Consider the following 16,647-nt stretch of genomic DNA (forward strand, 5'->3'; position numbering starts at 1 on the left):
GTTGACGCAGTCTCCACACCACAAGACATTTCAGATGTTTCACAACTGTATGTTAACGATTATCCCAGACAATGTCTGGTCTCACTATAGATCTTGATATGTTCCTCAAGTACAAAACTGGGTTAACAGATGAACAAGCGACAGTAGAAGCTCCACAGTGTGTTTAGAGCACCAAGCTCTCGTCTGTTGCTTTTGAAACAACAACATCAACAAACATCAACAAGACTTCCAGTATGGACAGTTTAATTGACAACAGGAACAACTGAAAAAACAAACAGCTGAATGTGAAATAAAAGCTTCTGATGTACAATAAAGGACTTTCTTCTCATCTGGGTCTTCATATTCTTTGTCATCAGTGGATGTTTTCAAGTCCCTGTTGGGCAAAAAGAAAAGATTATCACAACCAGACCTCTAACAATAACAACATTTCACACATCAACTGACTGTCAGGCACATGTGTATGTACACACAAAAACATATCTATATAAACATATCTTTTATGTCTTTTCAGAAAATTTGCACACCGCTGAGGTCAATCCGTTTTTTAAGTGTTACTGTAAATAAAGCTGTGTAAACATCTATATAAAAACACTGGCAACATCGGTGGTTAGCTGGCCGACAGCCCCAAACAGGACTAACGTTAGCTGGAGGGTGGGAAAATGGATTTTTAAAACAACCCGACCCTATATTCTTTCTAGCGAATATATGCACAATTAAAACATACACGTTTTCTTGCAAAACGTTTTATTCCTACTGAAATATGGACACTCACCTTGGAGTCGTAGTACTTTCCTGTTCCTGACACTCGCTTGTCTCTCTCCATCAGATACCACTGCCACGGGACCCGAGCGATTCTCTTTTCCTGCACGGAAAACGAGTCTTTAATCAAGTACTTTACAGTTAGACTACAAAAACACACACAAGCGGCATGTTTCAGTGTTTAACTACGCTGGGCTTGTTAGCATGGGCAGAACCGCATTAGCAGCCAACAGCCTCCTCCTCACCTTTCCACCGTTGGTGAACTTGTGGATGAATGCGGTGGAGACGCCAGGAATGATCAGACACACGGTCATGACGGCGACGCCGGGCAGAATTTCATACCACATTGTTACAGCCTTCAACTGTCAGGCGACAAAGAGCAACTTCAATGGCAACCAAGTTGCCCTAAGACTGCTTGCCACAGTTTATTTTGCTCAGAAGCTAACAAAATGTCTACCCTCCGAACGACCTATGTTCCGCTAGCGGAACAAGAATAATACTTCCTGTCAGGGTTTTTCAAAAGAAAAAACGTTTGATAAAATCCTCATTTTAGTACAAACAAGATTATTACGCTGTTAAACTCCCGTAAACATTCTGAGAAATCATTTCTGTTGTAATCCTTTTGTTAAAAGATTGCTTCCACGATGATTCTTTAGACGACGCATTGAATATTTAGATAAACGTTTAGTTAGCATATATAATTCGAACTTTTGTTTCCTATTGTACCTTAAGTTTTATATCAGTTGCTAACTGGACACTTGACTGTAAATGTCACATTCAAAAACTGCTCAGAAATAATAACTTCAATTTTCAAGCTTTTACTTTGAAGGCCGAGGAAAAGAGGAAGATTTATTTTGCTGACTGTAAGGTATTTCCTTTTTAATGGAAGAAACAGCGAAGTTTAGTATATCAGTCATTTTCCAAACCGAGGACAAAAACAAACTTAAAAAAATATATACATATAATTACAATTTGAAATTCACGACACACGCTCGGTTTTCAGCCACAGCGCCCCCTCCTGTGGTAACGCTGAAGTGCGGGCGATGTGAGAGAGGAAGCTGCCTTTAGCGAGTTCGTTTGCCACTAGCCGGCTAACTTGCTAAACAAAAGTAAACAACTGTGCGGGATGAGATGAAATTCAAACGCGGGACAAAGTAACTTTTCAGCTATGAAGGAAGATAAGGAAAATACGCGGCCAAAGGAGAAAAAAGTGGAAATAAAGTGCGAAGATGTGGAAAAGACGGAGAAGCCCAAGGAAAAGAAAGAGACGATGACAAAGGTAAAACTTGCTAGCTATGTTAGCTAAGGTTGCTATAAGTTACAGATACAAATAGTTCCATGAAATAGGAGAATGTTTTTGGCTAGCTGTGTTTTGTCAGATATAACATGCATACTCTTCTTCGAAATTTCTGTAGTTAGTTGAAACCAGGCAAACAGTCACATTATTAACCCCAACTTTTAGTCAGTGTTAGCCAATTGTTGCCCTCTTTTTCCCTATCTCAAACTGTCAATAATCTTTACTCAGATTGTGATCAGACGGTTACCACCAAGTCTGACCAAGGAAGAGCTGGAGGAGCAATTACAGCCTCTCCCAGAGGTGGACTATCTGGAGTTTTTCTCCAACGACACCAGGTGAGTTGACAAGAGGCGTTTCATCATCTTCAAAATACGACCATTCACTCTAAAAGTTCAACCTGACATGTGTCCTCTGTCCATTCAGCCTTTACCCTCACCTCTTCGCAAGGGCTTACATAAATTTCAAAAATCAAGAGGATATAGTTCTCTTCAGAGATCGATTTGATGGATATGTGTTCATCGACAGCAGAGGTATGAAGAATACACATTTATAGCTGCATTAACAAATCTAAGAAGCTTCTCAGACACTAATTGAGGCTCTGTGCTCGTCCACATAATGTTTTTATACAGGACAAGAGTATCCTGCTGTTGTGGAGTTTGCACCTTTCCAAAAGACTGCCAAGAAAAGAAGTAAGAAAAAGGATGCAAAATGTGGAACAATTGTTGAAGGTAAAGATAATATGTTGATGTGTCTGATGTGCCAGGAAAAGTGAGATTTGGTGATGTTTTTGTAGGAATTTCTTATTCTTTTCTTTTTGAGCATGCAACAAACTACAAATACTTGCTACTGTATGTGAATATATTTGCCATTGGTCTCTTAAAGGAGTCACTTCAAATAGCCTGGATTAATGCAAGTGGTTGTCTTTGTAAATATTGTGTCAGAGGACAACTGCTCTCAAGCTGATGTTTTTGTGTGATCTGAAAACTCCAATTCAATTCAGTATAGTTTAGCAACATGTAAAGCTCCAGAGAAACAGTCTCACCAGAAGCAGCAACATGTCTTTATTTGTATGTTCGGACTGTTTTTTCAGATCCTGAATACAAGAAGTTTCTTGAAAATTACAACAGAGATGAAGAGAAGTTGGCATCAACACCTGAGACCCTGTTGGAAGAGCTTGAGGCAAAATCAAAGGAACTTGTAGGTAGGTGAACTGTCCTTTTTATTTAAAAAGTGCACCTGAAGCATCATTGTGTATATTTTATAACAACCTGGACACATACTGCTGGAGTTATGAATTCAAACATATGTTTTTCTCCTGTCAAGCTAAAAAAACAACTCCTCTACTGGACTTCCTGAAGAATAAACAGGTAAATAAGTACTGTGACACAACAGTGTGGTGTTGTAGTTCTGGATGTGTAGTTGCATTGTGAAGACTGGCCTCATGTCCTGTTTTGTTGTTGTTCAGAGACTCAGGGAGGAAAAGAAGGAAGAGAGAAGGAGAAGAGAGCTTGAACGGAAGCGTCTGCGTGATGAGGAGCGTCGTAAGTGGAGGGAGGAGGAGAGAAGGAAGCGCAAAGAGGCTGAGAAGATGAAGAGACCTGAGAAGCAGCTAGAGAAAGACAAGGACCAAATTAAAGAAGAACCAAAAATTAAGGTGTGTGCTGCAGTGGATTGAAGCAATTTAACACAGTGTGTAATTTCCTATAACTAATTATAATTTTGTCTTTATTTTCAACCACGTAGCTCCTGAAGAAGCCAGATAGAGGTGAAGATGCAGATTCTGAGAAGCCCAAGGAAAAGGCCAAGAAACCAGAGAAGGCAAATAAAGAAGACAGATCCATGGGGAGTGCGGATCTGAAGAAGCGTCAGAACGAGGATCGAGGAAGGAAGTTAGTTACTTGTGTACTTTTTGTATTTGAAGACACATTGCTCACTTTGAACAGAATGTTTAAAAGAGGATTTGTGCTTTACACGCAGAACGGATGAACACGGGCGCAAGGAGTTCAGGGAGCGTGACGCAGATCGAGACAGAGAGTGTGACCGAGAGCGGGAGAAGGAGCGGCGGCAGAAGGAGAAGGAGCGCTTCAAGCGACAGGACGAAGATCGGCGGAGAAGGAGAGAAAGGCAGGACGGAGAAAACTCATGCAGGAAGCGGGAGGAGGAGGCTAAAAAAGAAAAAGAGCGTGGCTTTGAGAAGAAAAAGGGTGAAAACATTGGAGACTCGTCTCACTCTGAGAGGCCGGAGAAGCCCGCCAAAGACAAGAAGGAGGACAGTGGTAAAAGAGAGCGGCTGCGAAATAAGGTACTGACTATAACCTTTGAAATTATCCTGTAATTTCTCACAAGCATGTTTCAGTATTTCTAAGAGTGCTGTTTCTTTGCACCAGGACCGGCCTGCTATCCAGCTGTACCAGCCAGGGGCCAGAAGCCGCAATCGAGCTACGGGAGGAGGGGGAGTCGAATCCAACTCCGCAGACAGGAAGCCAGATACTAAGACCGAGAAAGTAGTCGACAAAGGAGATGATTGAGCACATTTCTGCTAATGGTATTTTAAGCCTGGTGAGGAGAGGGGAAACAGGTCTGTGAGGCTCAGAGCCGCAATGTGGCGCCTCAGGGCAACGCGCACTGCAGTTCAAGCAGGGCTGCATCCAGCTCTCCCAGTCTCAGAGGCAGAGATGTGATTGTGGAGCCTCTTAGTGCCTGAATGTGACCCACTTTAGTTTTATTTGTTAGCAAAGGTAAACGTAACCTTTGGAAAGAGTTTGGCTGTAGGGCACATTAGGTGAAGCCAAAGCTTTCTTGGACCACGTGAACTCAAAGTGACCTTATTTCAGTATTGTTTTCTGATGTAAAGTGTTGTACACACTGCGAGCATTGGCTTTAAACATGTTCACCCATATCACACTCTGGAGGTATGAAATAACGTCACCAGTGTTTAACTTCCCAGTCACTCAATATGTCAACATGGCCAAGTTCATCCATATTCTTTCTGTCACGCTGCCATTTTCAGTTTGAAGTGTACACATGGAAATTGCATCTTACCCTGCTTGGAGAGCTAGACAATCCAAATATATGTGCAGAGCTTTTATTAAAACTTTTCATGGTCTCTAAAATAGTTGTAATGTTACGGGCGCAAATGCTGAGGGACGTTGTCTTTACTAACCTGCTTTGCGATCATGTGTTTTGTTCCTGCATTCACACAGTGACTGAGGAGAAATAGCCATTTCTGACTAGACTGCCATGTGACAGCCATGCCTGCATGCATCCTTCAATCTGAGTGAACAACCTGTGGCCTTCCCCCTTTTCTAATCTGAAACTCTCCTTAAATATGAATGTTCGATGCACTAAAGTGAACACAGCACGAGAACACGTCACTGCTGGTGATGCTAACATACAGTAGTCACTTTTGACTGGAAATAAAAAGTCTTTGCTTAATTTGCTCCTCCTTTTTGTAGTTTTGTATAGGTTTTTTTTTTCTATTCCTCAGGGCATTCATTTGATATTTTTTGGTATCCATATATCACAATGGGAAATAAAAGACAGAGTGGGTTAGCTACTGGCAGAGGTGGAAGCAGTACACACGAATTATGGCAAGATGTGAAAATACTACAAGAAAATGTCCTCTTCAAAATAAAAGTACAAAAGTATTTTAGTATCAGTTTTCAAAGTTTATGTAATAACGTGTTAGATGTGTCTTAATATTGTGGCTGGTGGAGGTGAAGTCAATTTACCTACTTTAATTATTGTTGTATAGTCTCATCTATAGCTTTTCATATGTTTGTATGTATGTACATATGTTTATCTGAAAAGTACTTTTGGCTAAGTACAGCTGTCAGATAAATGTAGTGAAGTAATGAGAACAATTCCCTCTGAAATAAAGAGGAGCAGAAGTGTAACGGCACATCAAATAGAAATACCCAAGTCACTTGAAGCTAGCTCAGAATTGTAATTAAGTACTAAACAGTATATATTATGTATTTTGTCTTAACAATAAGGAATCCCAGGGCGTCAGAAAGTGCAGTACTTCAGTGTGCATGTCAAAATGAATTAATGTTAAAACAAGAAACCTTCACGTGGTGTCGCTGTTTGGTGCGCGCTTATTGGATAAAAGAGTAACGTCACTTCCTTCTCTCTCTTCGACCACCGCCATAGTCGGGAAAGGACTGTGGACAAAATGGTAAATACAAAATCTTTAAACATCTGTGTGTGCTGCCCCCGTAAACCTGCTCCGATACACTAAACGATAAATAAATATGTTAGTGGTACCTCACAAGTATGTATGTTGTGCAAGTGAATAGATTATGATAATATTAAAGCCTCTCAACGATGCTAGCCGGTACAGAGTCTGTTGTGCTGCGCATGTTAGCATCCAACTTCCTACGCAGGTGCTAGCTGCTAGCTTGCTCACTTTTACGTTGTAAAAAAAAAAGTATATTTGTTTGAAGAGGCGATCACACAGCGTTAGATAGAAACGTTTGTTGACGTGGTGTTAACAGGGCTTTTTTGGTTGCCTCTAGTCGTCCCACAAGACTTTCAGGATCAAGCGCTTCCTCGCCAAGAAGCAGAAGCAGAACAGGCCCATTCCTCAGTGGATCAGAATGAAGACTGGCAACAAGATCAGGTGAGTTTGCAGGATGTACGATACTGTAAGATGAGGCTGTAAGACAGGCATGCCATCTGTACAGGACACAACGTATTAAATTTGATTTAAGGTCAATATCGAGTCCTAGCGATGCACTCATGTTGACGCTTGTTTGCTATTAGGTACACCTACTTTGTAGTCTAATAGATCAATGTTCATTTATATGTTAGATGCTCATAGCTACTTCTTAGAAAAGACACACAGCAATTGCTGCATCTGAGTTTATGCAAAGTACAAGTCTTTTGCAAGATTTGTTAGACACTTAAGTATTTGGCTGTGTATTACGTATTTTACCTACAAGTCACTTTAGCTCCACTAAGTGCTCCCTTTATTCGCTCTCGTACACGTGCCAGTTTATAAGGAACACTTAAAACTAATGCACAGTCCTGCAATAAATCCTACATCCATGACTGTTTTAATGTTCTGTTTCTCTTAAGACTGTGTGTTAGAGAGGCATTGACTCAACTTCATGGTCATTTTAAGGGGCTTTACTTTGTGGTGCTGAATTGTCCTGTGTCATACTGAGATGTATGTCAAAGAGTAAGCAGTATTACCATTGCATAGTAGTAGTATAATCTAACAGCACCACAAACTACAGCCTCCATAAATATCTTAAATTGGAAATCTTTACATTTGCACCTTCATGAGGGTAGGATTTTATGCAGGGCTGTTGGGTAGACCTAATAAACTAGCAGCCATGTGTTTAAACAAAACTTCAGTGATGGCCTGCTGTATTCTGTTGAAGGTTCACTTGATGAAAAAGTTTGGATGGAAAATGGAATAAGCATTCAAAAGAACAATTGTCCTGGCAGGTGTAGAGAATAGTTGAGTCTTCTATTTGAGAGAGTTGGGTTTGTGTTCTGATGGTTTTAAAATTGCACTTCAGTACTGCATTCATTGTTGAGCTGTCTCTCAGCTTCCTGTCCTGTTATCATTAAGTGCAGAGATGTATAACTGACTGACTAATGCAGGGAAGAAGCAGGAACTCCATGTCACTTAAAGCAGGTCTGCAATTGCAGCACTTCATTCCAGTAGAGTGCTGTCATTAACCCTGCTGAGAGCATCTTTCTGCTATAGAGCTTGTGTTCCTGCTCACTGTTCTGGTGATGAGGAAACTCTGTAGCTGAACATTGTACTGTTTGTCCTTATGGCCGATCTGCCCACTTAATTTATTTCCTGAAGGATTTCCTTGATATCAGTCGTTTTTGAAATGAGTGTGGCCTGGAACGATTCCCATATTTGCCACAAAGACTTTGTGCCAGTGGAAAGGGATTAATGCCTCCAATTGTTTTGTCAGAGGAGGATTTCCAAGTAGATTTCAAAACCTTTTACGTTCTCTGCAATAACTAGAGTCCTTTCAGTAACTTCAGTGATTAGCTATGTTGACTATGGTATGTGTTGTAAGTTCATGGCTTCCGAAATCTGATATGAACAGAATTTGCATTGTTTCAACTGAACCCTTGAACCTGCTCTTAGTTTGGCTGTTATTTGAATGAAGAGACTGGTATCATTGGTGTCTAGACTACCCAGCTGGTCTGAGTAAATAAGTAGAACACCATTAACACAGGACCAGGAGACAACATAAAACCATTAATTAATGCAAGACTTGCACAACAAAGATACTACAGGAGTGGTTGCTACAAGATAAATGGTCTGCCATGACTATGGAAAACCCACCATGCATACTGTGAACCTCTTGATGCAGACCAACTTTTAATAACTTAAAATGTTTTGACAAGCTTTACAATTCAACCTTGAACTGAGTTTAACTGTATGTAGTAGCCACGCTGTCAGAATTAATTAATCCTCTTTTAGTAGGGTGAACAGTAACCTTTTCTTTTTAATATTGCTTATATTTCTATTCAGGAATTAGAATTTGTGATTTTGGTAAAACTTTCATTGCATATGAGCAATATATTCCTTTTGGTGTTGTTCACAAATAAATCAGTAAGTAAATGAGTGGCTAAGATAACCCGCCGAGAGAATTAATGGGTCTATTAAAGGCTCTTGTATTTTACTGGAGTGAGTTCTATTGAGGGTCCGTCTTCAAATTTGACACAAAAGTTCACTTGATCTCAAAGGTGAACTGATTAGAATTTTGTGGTCAAAACCTTTTGGCCACAACTCAAGAATTTATACTCTTATGACAGAATTTCACACAAACATCTCATAGAATAAAATGAAGTGATGACATTGTATATCCAAAAGGTCAACCTCACTGCTTTACAAAGACGCTATTCTGGCCATTATTCAACACCGTAACTGAGGAACAGAAGAGGAGATTGTGACCAGTGTTTTACATTTGGTCAGATACTGAATTGTTGACACAACTCTTGAGTGTCCACTTTGAAACTGTGGTGATTGTACAGATCTACTATGCTGCCAGTGTGTGTGAAGCATCTGTGTTCAGATTTTGTAGCTTCTTTGCAGCAACACCCATATTTGAATCTTTGTAGTCAACAACAAACTCATGGGTTCTGCTGATATTTAGCTTCAGGTGATTGTTGCTGCACCTTGTGATGAAGCTCTCTGAGTTGTCTGTACCCTTCTGTAAAAATAGTGTTTAAGTGAAGACGGCATGTTTCTCTCTGGAGAGAGAAACATGTCACATGTCAATATAGTGGTAACTTCCAAATTACCAAAAAATACACTTGAACAATTCATTAAATTCCAACTTCTCTGCATATATTGTGAGTGTGGACAGACATGGATGTAAACTGGATCTTGACTGTTTGGTGGAGGCAAACAACCGTAAGGCAGTAATTCTAGTATTTGACATCATGAAAAGTCTATATGTTCTATCCTGACACATTTTAATGTTTACATTCAGGTACAACTCCAAGAGGAGACACTGGAGGAGGACCAAGCTCGGCCTGTAAACATGAGGATCCATGCATCCCAGGATCCCTCCATCCCAACATCTGCCAGGACCTCCAGCTGCTGGGCCTGACCATGTGGAGGGAACCATGTTATCCAGAGCAGCAGACGTTTTGTACAGATACTCTGGTTATGACCGTGTTTGACAATAAAAGATCTGTGATCAAACTTGAAATGATGCTGTTCGGCTTTTCTCCCCACCCCCCTCAAAGTGTAGCTGAGCAATATTCGCTAACAGGCGTAGTGTTTTTCTGGGGCAAACCAAACATGACACGGGGAGGGTTTATGCTGACACAGCTCTGCAGAAAGAGAAACACTCTGAAGGGGTTTCAGTCTCTTGACCACATGGCAAACACTTCAACACTACTGTTTCATGGAAGATTGTGGTTATTTCTAGTTTAGCAAGATTTTGAGTACTGGCTTTGTTGCACGTGCCAAAGAGAGCACACGTTCAAGAAGCTTAATCTGGCTGCAAGACAAACGTTTATTTCAAATGCTAATAACTGGGAGAGAAAGTTCGCCACGTCAGCAATCACCAGCATTTGAGTTGACACAGCAAAGAAGCATAACTAGGTCAGCAGCAAGAAATGTTAGGAAAAAGCTCTGTTTTTATTAAAGTTAGGTTCATTGAATGTGTAAATGAATTTACTGCCAGTCCTTTTTTTCAACATGATGACTTTCTAGGAGTGATCATCCTGGAGAAATAGTGCAGTGGCTACCAACCTTTCTTTGAGACCCTTTAAACAGTAGCTTTGTCTACTTGATGAATTTAATTATTTCTGCCTGTACTTCAATCAACCCCATTTTCTTAAAACAAGCAGAAAAATCAGAGGGAATTTCAGTATGTTCAAATCAACTTGCTTTTAAGAATGACCTAGAAATTAGTATTTCTGTCTTGACAGAGTGAGGCGGGTTGCAGCTAGAGGAAGAAGATAATACTTTAAAAAAGCTGTTTCATGGTGGAAAAACATGGAGAAACACTCGCTGCACTGCTAGAACTGCAACGACTCAAGCTGCAAGCAAAACTAACTTGGTAAGATTTTTGCGGTGACCTCTCAGGTTGGGAACCACTAAAATGTTGACCTGATGCACATATTTGAAAGGCTGTGTCACAGTCAGCTTTTGTTTCCAAGAAATGAAAACGAGGGTAGCAGCTTCCTGAAAGACCTAAACCTCCTGCTGCCACCCCTCTTAGTCCGGTCGAAGGGGTTCGCTTCACCTGCCTCTCCTTCATCGACCTCATCAGACGCGGTCACGTTCACTGCGCCAGCGCTGTTGTTGTTGCCGTTTCTGTTGGCGTTTTGCGCGCAGCCGTGTCTGTGCTCGTCATCCCATGTCCCCAGCAGCTCCTTCATCTCCAGTGGGGCGTCTCCTTTCAGATACTGCCAGGCTCTCTTCCCGTTGTAGTCCATGGCATCGACGTTGGCGCCGAAGGCTCCGACCAGCAGCTTGATGACCATGTACTGCCGGTGCATGCTGGCAACATGCAGCGGGGTGAGCCCGCCGCTGCCCCTCACGTTCACGTTCACGGGGATCCCCGCGCGCTCTGCGTGCCGCAGAAGTTTGAGCAGAGTCTCGTCCTCTCCTCTCTTGGCCAACCAGTGCAGGACTGAGTATCCGCTGATGAAATCCTTCCTAGTTAGCAGATGGGGGTCCGCGGAGATGAAGTCCAGAATGGTTTCATAGCTCCCCTCCACCGCAGAAACCATCCACGCGTGTTCCATCGGGTACAGAGCCCAGTCTGCGTCCTCCTCGGAGGACACGCTGGAAGTTTGTGAGGACAGCACGCTGCTAAACCCGCTATGTGACGGGTTGCTCAAAAGCAACTCTTTCAAGTATTTCTTTCGCATAGCAGGTGTGAGCGACACTCTCTCCGGTGTGTCTCTCTGAAGTCCTCCCGTCGCGGAGCCGTCACTGACCTCCAGTTGCCTCTGCAGCCTCGACCTACGCTGCAAAGCGCTGGGCATGACCTGCATGCCATATCTCGAGAGTCGCTCCACAACGCTGCCCTGTCTGGACGTCCTGCTGCCGTGGGCGTCGGTATTGCTGACAGCTGGGTCACATCCAGTTGAGCCACATCCAGCATCATCCGATCTGCTGTCATGCATGCTGCTTGGCTCCCTGCACGTCGAGTTCAAGGCTACTTCCCTTTATTTAGACAACACCCCAGAGATACCAGTGTCAGTTTATGTTCTGGGAACCGTTTTCCTTCGCTCCGCTGGACTCGTTCCCTGTGTCATGAGGGGAAAGAGTTTATTTTTAATACGTATATACACGTTTAAAAACATCTCAGAAATGCGTAAAGACGCTGTTTTAAGCGTCATTAGAGCGAACTGAGGAAGTTCCTCATTTTGCAAGTAAATCAAGATACGTTCACTTTCATCCCTCATCCCATAACGTCTTGAATATTAACAATGTTTATTTTGCTCGTCATTTGTATCCGACTGCTGCCCGCCCACGTTACTCACCTGTTCTGTGTCCAAAGCGCATACCGACTCAGGTAAGCGCACGCTGCTCTCCTGCTGTACCGATCATTTACCATGAAGCGTCCCCGTAGGTCCCTGTTAAACGATCATTCATAGGAGAGGAATTCCCATTTTAAAAGGACTTATTTCAAATACTGAGCTACAGATTCAAGTCGAGATTCCTCCTTTCCTTCGCAAGAGGAAACGAGACAAAGTTCATTCTCATCTCTGGCAAAACCAATTGCGAGAATCCTTCACATGTGACCACTGATGGACTTCAAAGCAGGAAGTAAGACAGTGAATACCTCCCACGTACTTTCACAGCCCGTCACTAAGTACCAGAGGTGGTACTCGGATACCACAGTGTAGAAATATCACGTTACAAGAAAAAGTCCTGCATTGAAATGTTTTATGTAAAAGGACAATAGTATCAATTACTCTTGAGGAAAAAAAGTAGAAATCTATGCAGAATGGCCAGCCACAGAGTGATTATAATTGATGCATTAAAGGGTCCCTCACTAATACTAGCTGGTAAAGGCAAGAGTCATTTTAAACTACTGACCAAGTTTTGTATATATCATGATCATAGATAAGTTTGTTGGTTACATTTTGCATTATTAATCTGAGCATGCAAAGTAACTGGCAACCAAACGTATCCAATATAGTGGAGTAAAAAGTGCAATTTTTCCCTCTGAAATTGAGTGGAGTAAAAGTATAAAAGTAGCAGACAATAGAAATACCCAAAGTACAAGTACCTTGAAATCGTACTCAAGTAGTGCACTAGTTACTCTCCACTGGCAATTGCAAACTGGCACTGCGATACAAGCAAATAAAGGATAGCAGCGAAAGATAACTTTATTTCAGTAAAAACGTAGTCGGAACAAAAACACACATTAACATTCAGTCAGTAAAAGATTCTGGGGGAAGTTCAACAGTCAGCTCATCAAGTGTTTGAAGAAAGTCATCCAGCGCTGAGCAATAATCTGGAAGGGGGAAATACAGTACACTTAATGATACAGTTGGTTAATGATACCTGCAGCTAATGATACTTGTGCCCCCATACTTTGTGGTTACAGGTGCCAGACAACTGGGACTTCTTATGGAGCAGGTTGTTTTTCAGATCAGATCTTGTAAATCTGCCCAACATCCATATCAGATGAAACATTTTACTCACTAGACCTGTTTGTCCACAACTGCTCTGGTTATTTTTTCCAGTTATAAGATAAAATTGGGTTCAGAGAATTTCTGTAATTGTGATCACATTATTGAAAAGTCTTGTTGCACCATTAAAACCTGCTATACGACTAAACATTGACGGTAAATGAGAAAACTTGCAATTTGGGTAAAGTCTGTTTCATTACAGTTGGGCAATGATGACAAACCATGAGACAAATAATCAAGTAGTCATAATTTACTGTACCTTTCATATCTGGTGGTATCTGATCATTGTAGACAAATGTTGCAAATCAATAAGGATTATATTATGCCAATACTCATTATTTCTTCAATGTGATGAAGTATGTCAATTAGTCATGTACATAATTTAACAGATTAGCATGATTTAAACAGACAATTCCATTTGTTTTTATCCATACTTTTTCAATGGATTGTCCCAGTTATTTATAACAGCAGAGTGTACATATCCTGACAGGAAATTGCCTATACTGCGACAATGGATTTTACCTTTACTGATACAGATTTAAATTCCAAACAGTAAGTGTGGAAAAACCCTAATAGGAGCTGCTTACCTGAACGTTTTGGCATCTTTACAGGTGACAGGTTTGGGAGTGGATCAAACATTTCCAGGTCATCCTTACACAGATGTGGAGCTTGTGGAAAACAGGCCAGTCCAGACAGAGCTAAGCCACCGAGAGGAATCAAATCCTCCGGTACGCTGTACTTCTCAAACTCTGGAAAAATATGTTTCAAACATAATGAATGAGCCTCAATGGACTAAGTCCTGAGGGAATAAACCGTTAATGGACTGAAGCAAACCAAAGCTAATGAGATGCTGCAGTGGGATATACAGGGAAAATGTAATTTCTGCTGAATCTGCATTTTACCTCCAAACCCCACACCTGAAATGTGATCATACAGCTGATTTCATAGTTACCTAGTGGATCATAAGGGATGAACTTCTCAATTTCTGGATATTCCTCCACTTTGGTATGAGGAGCATGTTTGACTTTAGTTTCCTGTGCTCAACAAAATGTTGAATTAGTACATGTGTTGTCTGAGGCACAGCTCAAACAGGTCACATTATAGCCTCACATTACGTTTAGATTGAACAGTCATGGTTTATTCCAACCTGTGGCTTTAGTTTTTCTTGTGCATTGACTGCAGGGGTGGAGATTTTTTTGTTAACAGGAGCAAAAGCCTTACGACCCAATGGCAAAGGAGTGGCAAAGGTTTTGGCAGTCATGGGAGATTTCAGTTTCTCTGGTGGGGAGAAAAAGAAAAGGTTAATGCAGATTCCCATACAGACCAATATTACTGCAAAATCTGAGAACAATGTGGACATTTCTATACCTGGAGCAGACTGAAGCCGCTGTCGCATCTTCAGAGTAGGTGGATGAAGATGTGCATTTTCTTGCTCTGCAAACACAATGTTGGCCATCGCTTCTGAAAACACAACCTGATATTAGCCACTGCAACAAATTACAATCCATCACAATGGAAGAGACCTTTCTGTGGCAGAAAGGTGTCAATTATAACATTTTGTTATCAGGCATAATGGCTGCATGCAATGAAATGTTTTTTTAGAGCTGAAACAGTTAAGAAATCATTCAGCAGAATATAGCAACCATTGATATATTTTAAGCAAAAATGTGAAATATTCTCTGGTTTCTTTGTCATATGATAATGAACTGAATAACTTTGCACTTTTTGCACTGTTGGATGAAACAAAGAACTTTAAGCTGTCACTTTGGGCTCAGGTATTTTCACCTTTCTAACATTTTATAGATAAAGACATTTATCAAGAAGATGAATCAATAATCAATGTTGTGAAAGGTCATTCTTTTGACCTTGGAAATAGTAACAGTGACCCTGTTTACCTGTGGAATGTTCCAACAGGTGTTTTGTTGTCCGTCTTTTGTCACCCCTGTCCCAACTCGTTTAAAAAAATGTTGCTGGCATTACATTCAGAATAAGCATATATTTATAAACATCAATGAAGTGGAGGTCAAACATTAGTGTTTTTGTACTTTTGAGTTTGTAAAAAAGGATTGCCTGATTATCACATCCTGTTTTAAACAGTGTCCCAGCTTTGTTGGAACAGGTGTTCTTGTACAGCGTTCCAAAAGTCATCTACACAAGCAACAAAATATATTATGCTGAATTCAAACACGTTTTCTGTAATAGGGTTTTTTTTAACCTTACATTGGATCAGGTCATGTGAAATCAATGCAAGTTCAATAGCCACTATTGGTAGCCAGCCTGTGCTTACTTAGCACCTGACACTAACCATTTAGCTAACAGTTAAGTGCACTGCATCTAATAGTCAATCTGGCAGTGTCACAGTTGTATCCATTAATGAAATGACACTAGCCCTCTGCTCGCTAGCCCCCAAACTGCAGAAGTATGCTAGTGTTTGCTAGTGCTTCCTGTCTCGATTCCGTTTTTGGTTTAACGTTAGCAGCTTCACAGCTCACTCTGTCAAGTTGCATGTTCTGGCATTACAATAATTTAGTTAGACCTTTGTTTGTCGTGGCAACGAGTTAACGAACGTTATACAAAACCTGCGTGACTTTTGCAAACTTGCTGTTCGGAAACGTTTGTTAACTGTGAGCCAGCTAGCATCATACTGCTAACGTCAGCTTGGCAAAATTTCGTTACAATTAGCTAGCTAAAGTAAAATAAAAACCCAACAACTTGTCATTACCTTAATTAGGTCAAGGTAATCAGCTTTTGAAGTAACGTTACTAAAGATAAGGATACAAATTCAAAATATTACCGCATATAAGGTAGCTTTGTGTCTTCGTTAATGTTAGTTTAAAACTCAATAGTATTAGCTAAGCGTACTTAGAAATGCAACAGTCACTGGGATGGACCTGTGTTAGCTTACCTCTGTCAGTTGTGCTAAACGCCACTGGTTGCTCCCTTGTTCTCAAACCAGAAGGTTGTTATGATCTAAAATTTCTCCCGGACGGACCGCGGCTCCTTTTTAAATTCACTACCCTCATCCGATTGGCCGCCGTAGCCCTGCGAGCTTGAATGGGCGTTTCCCAAAAATATATTGCCAGCAAATTTACGTTTGTTATAGAAATAAGTTACACTACATATTTATACATATATATTATGATACGATCTAAACATCTAGAAATTAGCAAAATACCTATAGTTTATCTATGATGAAGAGCTTTCGTTTTAGAGATACAACAGTTAGCTACCATAGTCAGCCATACTTCTCTCCTCTTATGTGTGTTTATGAGTACACTTAATATTTTGAAATCATATCAAGACATCAGTTATATGTCGCCTTTATATAAAGTATTTCCGTTTGTTTGTAACGTTCATTGACTGCGGTTCCCTTCATTTCGCACCGGACGAAACCATGAAGGCATCCTGTGGGGGATCTCAGTTGCTGGTGCTCATTTTTAATCACA

The 16,647-nt window shown here is 41.0% G+C and overlaps 5 protein-coding genes and 1 non-coding gene across 7 annotated transcripts; 3 read left to right on the forward strand and 3 right to left on the reverse strand.

Annotated features, from left to right (window-relative positions):
- Positions 1-226: 226 nt before the first annotated feature.
- On the reverse strand, positions 227-1,235 carry ndufa1 (NADH:ubiquinone oxidoreductase subunit A1). Its single transcript, XM_041943961.1, has 3 exons — positions 1,005-1,235; positions 773-862; positions 227-373 (listed from the first exon to the last, which is right to left on the reverse strand). Exons 1-3 carry the CDS (start codon positions 1,104-1,106, stop codon positions 353-355), a joined length of 213 nt encoding a protein of 70 aa, XP_041799895.1. The 5' UTR covers positions 1,107-1,235; the 3' UTR covers positions 227-352.
- Positions 1,236-1,680: 445 nt separating this feature from the next.
- Positions 1,681-5,537, forward strand: upf3b (UPF3B regulator of nonsense mediated mRNA decay). Its single transcript, XM_041944266.1, has 10 exons — positions 1,681-2,038; positions 2,285-2,391; positions 2,480-2,586; positions 2,686-2,784; positions 3,147-3,257; positions 3,380-3,423; positions 3,522-3,710; positions 3,800-3,945; positions 4,034-4,358; positions 4,444-5,537. Exons 1-10 carry the CDS (start codon positions 1,928-1,930, stop codon positions 4,582-4,584), a joined length of 1,380 nt encoding a protein of 459 aa, XP_041800200.1. The 5' UTR covers positions 1,681-1,927; the 3' UTR covers positions 4,585-5,537.
- A 655-nt stretch (positions 5,538-6,192) lies between these two features.
- rpl39 (ribosomal protein L39) lies at positions 6,193-9,750 on the forward strand. The gene is made up of 3 exons (XM_041944753.1): positions 6,193-6,233; positions 6,574-6,677; positions 9,529-9,750. The coding sequence occupies exons 1-3, from the start codon at positions 6,231-6,233 to the stop codon at positions 9,575-9,577; spliced, it is 156 nt and encodes a 51-aa protein (XP_041800687.1). The 5' UTR covers positions 6,193-6,230; the 3' UTR covers positions 9,578-9,750.
- LOC121612113 lies at positions 7,697-7,830 on the forward strand. Its single transcript, XR_006007133.1, has one exon. It is a non-coding gene; the product is annotated as a small nucleolar RNA SNORA69 (small nucleolar RNA).
- Positions 8,926-12,265, reverse strand: sowahd (sosondowah ankyrin repeat domain family d). The gene is made up of 2 exons (XM_041944752.1): positions 12,044-12,265; positions 8,926-11,806 (listed from the first exon to the last, which is right to left on the reverse strand). Exon 2 carries the CDS (start codon positions 11,681-11,683, stop codon positions 10,691-10,693), a length of 993 nt encoding a protein of 330 aa, XP_041800686.1. The 5' UTR covers positions 11,684-11,806; positions 12,044-12,265; the 3' UTR covers positions 8,926-10,690.
- Positions 12,266-12,852: 587 nt separating this feature from the next.
- pttg1 (PTTG1 regulator of sister chromatid separation, securin) lies at positions 12,853-16,230 on the reverse strand. Of its 2 annotated transcripts, none has more exons than XM_041944594.1 (6): positions 16,107-16,161; positions 14,570-14,659; positions 14,349-14,479; positions 14,154-14,235; positions 13,789-13,950; positions 12,853-13,023 (listed from the first exon to the last, which is right to left on the reverse strand). In XM_041944594.1, the coding sequence occupies exons 2-6, from the start codon at positions 14,655-14,657 to the stop codon at positions 12,941-12,943; spliced, it is 546 nt and encodes a 181-aa protein (XP_041800528.1). In that variant the 5' UTR covers positions 14,658-14,659; positions 16,107-16,161; the 3' UTR covers positions 12,853-12,940. The 2 variants fall into 2 exon arrangements, with proteins under 2 accessions (XP_041800528.1, XP_041800526.1); XM_041944592.1 differs by having other exon boundaries at positions 12,855-13,023; positions 14,570-14,662; positions 16,107-16,230.
- Positions 16,231-16,647: the final 417 nt, after the last annotated feature.

This window comes from Chelmon rostratus, chromosome 9 (assembly GCF_017976325.1).
Source record: "Chelmon rostratus isolate fCheRos1 chromosome 9, fCheRos1.pri, whole genome shotgun sequence".
Lineage (NCBI taxonomy): Eukaryota > Metazoa > Chordata > Actinopteri > Chaetodontiformes > Chaetodontidae > Chelmon > Chelmon rostratus.

Coding starts and splice junctions, on each gene's coding strand:
- sowahd (XM_041944752.1), bottom strand. CDS start 11,683: ATGCATGACAGCAGATCGGATGATGCTGGATGTGGCTCAACTGGATGT.
- ndufa1 (XM_041943961.1), bottom strand. CDS start 1,106: ATGTGGTATGAAATTCTGCCCGGCGTCGCCGTCATGACCGTGTGTCTG. Junction 863..1,004: donor AGTTCACCAACGGTGGAAAG/GTGAGGAGGAGG, acceptor TTTTCCGTGCAG/GAAAAGAGAATCGCTCGGGT. Junction 374..772: donor GAAAGTACTACGACTCCAAG/GTGAGTGTCCAT, acceptor TTTGCCCAACAG/GGACTTGAAAACATCCACTG.
- rpl39 (XM_041944753.1), top strand. Junction 6,678..9,528: donor AAGACTGGCAACAAGATCAG/GTGAGTTTGCAG, acceptor GTTTACATTCAG/GTACAACTCCAAGAGGAGAC.
- upf3b (XM_041944266.1), top strand. CDS start 1,928: ATGAAGGAAGATAAGGAAAATACGCGGCCAAAGGAGAAAAAAGTGGAA. Junction 2,785..3,146: donor ATGTGGAACAATTGTTGAAG/GTAAAGATAATA, acceptor CTGTTTTTTCAG/ATCCTGAATACAAGAAGTTT. Junction 3,258..3,379: donor AAAATCAAAGGAACTTGTAG/GTAGGTGAACTG, acceptor TCTCCTGTCAAG/CTAAAAAAACAACTCCTCTA.
- pttg1 (XM_041944594.1), bottom strand. CDS start 14,657: ATGGCCAACATTGTGTTTGCAGAGCAAGAAAATGCACATCTTCATCCA. Junction 13,951..14,153: donor CATCCCTTATGATCCACTAG/GTAACTATGAAA, acceptor ATATTTTTCCAG/AGTTTGAGAAGTACAGCGTA. Junction 13,024..13,788: donor AAAGATGCCAAAACGTTCAG/GTAAGCAGCTCC, acceptor TCCCCCTTCCAG/ATTATTGCTCAGCGCTGGAT.